Consider the following 7,320-nt stretch of genomic DNA (forward strand, 5'->3'; position numbering starts at 1 on the left):
GCTGGGACGACACACGTCCTCTCTCACGCACGGCTGGGACGACACACGTCTCTTCCCGCTTGCCCTCTCGCACGGTACTGCCCGCCTCGCGCGCGTGCCGCCAGCTGGCCAGGTGCACAGCCTAGCTGTGTGGCTTCGATGCCGGTCGACGGGAACCGGCTAACCGTGACAATGCGTCCCCCCTTAATTAAGCGGGGACGCCAGACACCGCTTCCAACACATAGGAACCGGTTAGCCAGTTCCTGTTCTTATGCGTTCGCTTCTTTCTCGCCCAGTACGTGTCGGCTCAAGAAGTCGGCCCCAACGTTTTCTGCCCCGGGTATCGCCTGTATCCGGAACCTGTACACTCAGCTGCTTGCGGTGATGCAGCAGTGCCTCTACACTCGCGTGAAGCTTCCTCAGCTGGTTGTCTAGATTCTCCAGCTGCTGCTGTTTCTCTTCAAACCACTCATCAGCCTCATCCATCTTGTATGTCACGTAAGAGCCTATCCCATCACCAACTTTTTGTGGCTGAGAAACCTTTATCACGATAAACAGATCTTCACTGTCTTCTTTCTCAATCTGCAATTCAAACATGCACATGAAAATTTTACAAGTACCTTTACATTGGATGTCACTTTTTTTCTATATATAACATTATTTTTGTACTGGGATCATTAAGGCACATTCACACACGACACAAAATTCCATAATTAGGATAGAACATAAAATTAGACACTTAACAATGTGTGAACATGCGGTTAGTGGTGTACACGACTCCAACATACTTAACAGGGTGACAATATTTCTAGTGCGTTAACGAGTTAGCTGCCGCACAATAAATCCCCCACACACCTCATCCTTTGGTGATCGATACTTCATCTTGCCGTTAGTTGATGCAGGCGCTTTGACGGTGGTAGCTTTCTGCTGTACTGGATCCACCGGCTCGGTGCCAATGTTTGCAGCACCAGCCGGCTCTTCTTTACCAGCTTCTTGTGCCGGTGAATCCAAACTAACTTCCTCACCGCCTCCATCCAGCAGGTTTACTGGTTCAACCTCTGCAACAGTCTCCTCCGTCTTCTCATTCACTTCCTGTTTAGTTTCTGGTGACTTGAAGTTGAATTAAAAAACAAGACAATTATGGACACATAGACACAGATATATATATAAAGAGATTGAGGAGTTTTTCACAAGCTGTTAATAACCGAGTAATGCCATAGCATAGCATAGTCAATTAGTCATAGGATACGACATTTACACAGTTTTACAAGTATGCAACAGCATTTTATGTATGCCACAAAATTACCAGCTACTCTCAGCAAGTTTATTAATCAGCTTCAAATTAATACGAATACTAATACTAGGCGGACAACCACCTACTCGACGACATTACCCGGAACCTGTACCCTGCCACTGGCACCCCTATTAAACAAGTTAGAATAAAACAAAGAACTGAGCCATGGTTTGATAGTGAGATTAGGGAACTTATTCTGGAAAGAGATAAGAAGATAGAAATTACTGCTTCATAAGAGGAGTAAAGATGAAATTACATACAAGGATTTTAAATTGCTTAGAAACAAAGTTCAAAATAAAATTAAGAAAGCAAAGGCTAATTACTATATGTAAAAGGTTGAGGACCACAAAAATGACCCAAAAAAATTATGCCAGACAGAGTATGGGGATGAAAAATAAGGAAACCAATAACTTGGGCGGGGTAGGGCTAACAAGTGCTGCGCGGAGCGACAGCGCTGCATTCTAGTCTTACTGGCGATGACTCTGTGGTGGAGGTGGTGGATTCGTAGTAACCCTGTTCCGTCAGCCAAATGTGTTCACATAGCACGCCGAAACAGTGGAAAGGCACTAGGATGGTAAATCAGCGACCTTCTCAAAGATATGTCTCGTTGGAATCTTATAAAAGTTTGCCCCCAACGAAGGAAAAAAATTGAGCGCCGTACGTCTAAGTGTGCTCAAGCATTAAAGATGGAAGCTCCCATCGTACGTAGTAGCCTCACAACTAATTTGCAAGACAGAATAGGTGCACATCATCCTATTTACCTACGCAAGCCTACAGGCTGAAATAGAGAGCTGCCACCTGTAACTAATTAACGCAGGCAAAAACTACACAGTACTATCACCGCCACTGGCAGTTGGCATAGAGTTACATGTAACACACTGACAGTACAAATGCCATAGAAATTATAGATAATCCGATTTCACAGGAAGTCATAAACACATGTCTTCTATCGATTCAACCAAAAATACAAACGCACAATTTAGCTTTGAAATTTTACACATTGTAGTACATTGTAGGCCTCAAACATGCCAGGCAGTACATGTATAGATTCTACTAAGCAAAAACCGGCAGTCAAATTCTCTTCTAACGAGTAAACAAAATCGCATGTTTGTAACCATCGCTCTTGAGGTCAAAAGATTATCCGACACTGTACTCTTTCGCATGTGCAGCAGAAAGTACATTTCATGGTCCTTTTCAATAAAAGTGCCATAAAATATGCTAGGTTAACTGCTGAAACAAAAAAAAGTTTTTCAATCGCTCATCAGACCAATGTCTCAGAAAAATGTCTAAAATCTGCCCTGTGGCCCCATGACCTTTTTGACCCTGTGACCTCCAATTGTCCGGACAGTGAATCTGGCCCCCGCTTTTTTTTTTTTTCCCCCCTAAAACCATGATGCTATACAGCCGACTATCACGAGCCTAGGTCGAGCCGTTTAGATTGTGCCGTAAAAAAAATTCTTTGCATTTCCTCCCCTTATACCTTAAGTTAAGGAAGGAATATTCCCTATCTTTTACAACCTCTTCGACCGTTTGAACTCTTTGAACCCCCAGTTTGGACATTTCCAAAAGCTCGTTTATCGATTACCTCCCCGCCCCCGTCCCGACTTTCCGAATCCGTAACGTCAGCGCATGTTTAGATTTGTTGCCCGAACTGTTGACGGACGGGATTCAAGGAGGGGGCGAGAGGAGGGGGAGACGGAGGGGGAGGCAGGAGAGGAGGGTGGGGAAAGATAAGGGAGGGGAATTGGGGAAAGAGTGGAGGGAGGAAAAAGGCGCGCACGGCACGCACAGGCTATAGCCGATTCTACAAGCTGGCATTTAGCTTCTGACTAGTCTATGTGAATGAGGCTAACAAACAAAACGGTTTTTCAAAAGCTGAACATATAATAGGTGAGATAAAGAAAATATAGCATATAAAAGAGAGTAATACTTATCAAGAATCATGGTATAGAAGCAGTCACATTGAAGAAGGAAAATAAGAATGTAAGGCATATTATAACACCTTTGAACTTAACGTAGATTTGAACATTAGAGGAGGATTAGCATGGCAGAAAAGAGAGACAACTATTATTTACAGCGGAGAGCGATAGAGGCGGACTGGAGCCGGGATAATATATAATATATCAATCAAGAATAACTTAAATGGTCTATAGTTGACAATTCTCGTCGATGACAGGAATGTATAAAAAAAAACAATCAAAGCTAAAGAACAAAACAACACATAGAAGCAAAAATATGCTAGAATAAACAAGCAGGAGAATCAGAATTGAACTAGGTGTAGTTAGTCCCCATAGGGAAGGAGAGAGTGTGTAACTGTTGAATCATGTGTGCCTTTTAGTGACGCCGCGATAGGAGCAGTGAGACAGGTGTTGAGAGTGAGAGCGGTGGAGAGGAGAGAGAGAGTTAATGGAACCAAAGTTTTTTTGGCCGCTGGCCAGCAATGGATTTAAAACCAATATTTTGTAGATGACTGGCTACGGAAAATTAAAAGAAATTGGTTATTAGGTTGCTGCTCTGAGGTTTGATAATGATCGTGTATCAGAAGTTGCTCTAAAGTACGGCATAAAACAATTCAGGGAGAGTCCCTGTATTGTATTTACTATTTAGTAAGTAAATTTACCCAACTCTCGATTAATAGATGTCGAGTGTAGTGTTGAGTAAAATACAATTCGGGAATAAGGGGTTTTGCAGTGTCTGCGCCAGTGGAAGCAAATTGATAAGTGGATAATTTTATTTTGGAGCTTGTTGGCCCGAGAGAGGGTGTCAAGTGGTAGGTTTTTGTTAGGAGGCTGTACCGCCATGTTAATACTGCATATATATGTTAGATAGGGGATAAAGCCAGCAGAAATAATATAAGAGTATAAGCAGATCTGTGGGAAATAGTGTCTAGTTATAGATATAATACCTGTTGATTGCTTGGAAAAAAATTGGTACAGAATATATATAGTAATACGATATGATTCTTCGCCATGTAAGGGACGAATTATCATGAAGATTCCTAGATAATTTTTGAGAGGTGCGATGTAGAAGGAAGATGGTGTTCCAATTTTCATGGCTAAAAGCGTTGTTTGTTGTGTTCTTGTTCTTTGAGTTATGAAATAATATGGACTTAGTTTTCTGATAGTTGACTGATAGGATACCTGACAGCCACGTGTCGAATATTTTTTTTTATTTTCGGTATTTACTAAGTGTTGAAAGGAATCACACGATGTTTTTATTTGTTCATAAATAGGTAGTTCATCCAGCAAAAAAGTCTGGTGTTAAAATGGTAGCATGGGGGAGATCGTAACATAAATAAGAAGAGTAACGTGGACCGTTAGGGTAGATGCCGAAGGGACACCGGAAAACCAAGGAGTCGTCCAGGCCAAGAGCAGTATGAAATTTATGAGGATGTATGAGTGATAACGAGAGTGAAAAAAGGACGAAGAATCTAAGCCAGGACGCTCTGAGTACATGAGGATGGTTCCAGTTTTGTGAGTTAATAGATTAGAAGAATTGTGAGGTACGGAGAGCAACAGAGTGCTAAGATTAAAGGCGTGAGAGGAAATAGGGAGGTACGCAATGTAGAATGATTAGCCAGGTGTGCCTGAGGTCCGAATAGGGTTTTTAAAATATTACATAATCTCGGCCCACAGTATATGACAGAAGGTTTCATGTTAACGTCAGAAGTCCATAGTTTCAATACAAGGGAAGGTGTGATGTCTATTTTTAAACCGAGGGTGGGAAGCAGTGGGAAAAACTCTTTCACTTATACTGCAATTGAAGCTTGGTACTCTCTACCACAGCAAGTTAGGACAAATTCTGTTTATTCTAGTTTTAAGTATAGTGTTAATGATAATGTTGGACCGAGATTGAGGACGTCGGAATCGAACGTGAACTGCAAGCAGTCAAACTTACTTCAAAAGGAAATCCAACGCTATGCATAGTTGTCTGCTATAGACCGCCTACAGCCAATTTGGAAAACCTCCTAAAAATCCAGACATCACTCCAAAAGATAGAAACCGACAATAAATTGGCAGAACTGCTAATTTTTGGTGATTTCAATATGCCAAGTATTGATTGGAAAACGCTGACAATTACAGATGCACCACAATACAGCATGGTACTCAACGAAGCCCTACTTTCCACTGTAAGTGACCTATACCTAACGCAGATGGTTGAAGAACCAACATGTGGAAAAAATATCCTTGACCTTGTTTTCACCTCCTCTCCAGACCTAATCGAGGCAGTTCAAACTGTCCCAGGTATCGGCGACCATCATGCAGTTACAGCTAAATATAAGCACAGAGTTACTCCAGACAAAAAACCTAAACGAACCATATACATGTATGGAAAGGCAGACACCTCCCTACTCGAGACTGAACTCTTAGCATTCAAGGAAAATTTCATGAGAGAGGCAGAAGGGAGGAGCGTCAACACTAACTGGGATATTTTCAAAGCCAATATTGAGACTGCAATCGATAGACACGTACCAAAGAAAATCATAAAGACAAGCAATAACATTCCATACATCACCAGAAAAATAAAAAGCATGATGAAAAAAATGAAACAGAGGTGGAACAAGGCAGAGACTAAACAGGCAGAGGCAAACTAAGACAGACGCTGATAGAGAACTCTATGAAGAGACTCAGTAAGAAATTAAGGAGAACTACAATTACAATACAACAAATATCTAGAGAGTCTATTTGAAAACGATGCAGGGCTCAACACCAACACTCTGGAATTTCATTAAAAATAAGAAAATATATATTATTGGCATACCGGCACTACTTTACAAAAACAGACTTGTGTCTACTACAATAGAGAAGGCAGAGGTCCTAGCAGACCAGTACGAATCAGTTTTCACTACAGAAAATAAAGACAATATCCCTGACATGGGCCCATCACGCCACTCAACAATGGAAGACATCTCCATTACCTTACCTGGCATAACTAAACTACTAAAATCCTTAGATCCTAAGAAAGCAATTGGCCCTGACAATAGATCTACCAACAACACTGATGAAGAACTAAGCAGAGATCATAGGGCCGATGCTGTGTCTTATAGTTATATACAAGCAAAGTATATACACCGGTGACATGCCAGAGGATTGGCTAAACGCAAACATCATAGCTGCCCACAAGAAAAGAAACAAATCTGACCCGGCAAACTACAGACCAATATCCCTTACCTGTGTGTCATGCAATGTCATGGAACACATCATATTCAGGAGTGTGATGGACCACTTTGACCATAACAATATACTTGCAAACTGCCAGCATGGTTTCAGGAAGTCTCACAGCTGTGAGACTCAGCTGCTTTCCACTGTCAACGACCTTAGTTACAGGCTGGATAATCAAGAACAAGTAGACGTAGTGATCTTAGACTTCGCAAAGGCTTTCGACACAGTCCCCCACAATAAACTGCTTCATAAGCTAAACTACTATGGAACAAGAGGAAAGACTTTGATATGGATACGTGAATGGCCGACCAAAAGACACCAAACTGTAGTGTTAGATGGTGAAAAATCAAGAAAAGTACCGGTAAAGTCAGGAGTCCCCCAGGGAACAGTACTCGGCCCCCTCCTGCAGTCCTGTTCCTCGTTTTCATAAACGACATATGTAATGGCATCGACTCAACACTCCGACTGTTTGCAGATGATTGTCTCATCTACAAACCCATCAGAAGCGGATCTGATACAGAGCTTCTTCAAAAGGACATTGATAAGCTAGTTCAATTGTCCAAAAACTGGCAAATGTCTTTCAATCCAAAAAAGGGCCGAGACTACGCACGGCAGCCGTGTGGATAAGATTCAATATGGCTATACGCACGGCAGCCGTGTGGCGGACTCAGTATGGCTATACGCACGGCGGCCGTGTGGATAAGATTCAATATGGCTATACGCACGGCGGCCGTATGGCCGACTCAATATGGCTAGGAATGAGGAAGGGGAGAAGGGAGAAGCTGGTGGAAAAGAAGGAGGGGGAGAAGCTGGTGGAGAAGGAGAAAGGGGAGAAGAGAGGTGGTGGAGAAGGAAGAAGGGAGAAGCTGGTGGAGGAGGAAGGTG

The 7,320-nt window shown here is 42.3% G+C and overlaps 1 protein-coding gene across 1 annotated transcript in view; it reads right to left on the bottom strand.

Moving 5' to 3' along the window:
• Positions 1-60: 60 nt before the first annotated feature.
• Positions 61-7,320, bottom strand: part of LOC106820979 (sorting nexin-2-like) — an 8,710-nt gene continuing 1,450 nt past the window's right edge. The window contains exons 2-3 of the mRNA XM_014825596.1: positions 835-1,089; positions 61-561 (exon numbers count right to left, since the gene is read on the bottom strand). Of these exons, the coding sequence (XP_014681082.1) occupies positions 232-561; positions 835-1,089 (585 nt within the window). The 3' untranslated portion in view covers positions 61-231. The remainder of the gene's footprint in view (positions 562-834; positions 1,090-7,320) is intronic.

Source organism: Priapulus caudatus, unplaced genomic scaffold, assembly GCF_000485595.1.
Source record: "Priapulus caudatus unplaced genomic scaffold, Priapulus_caudatus-5.0.1 Scaffold54, whole genome shotgun sequence".
Classification (NCBI taxonomy): domain Eukaryota; kingdom Metazoa; phylum Priapulida; class Priapulimorpha; order Priapulimorphida; family Priapulidae; genus Priapulus; species Priapulus caudatus.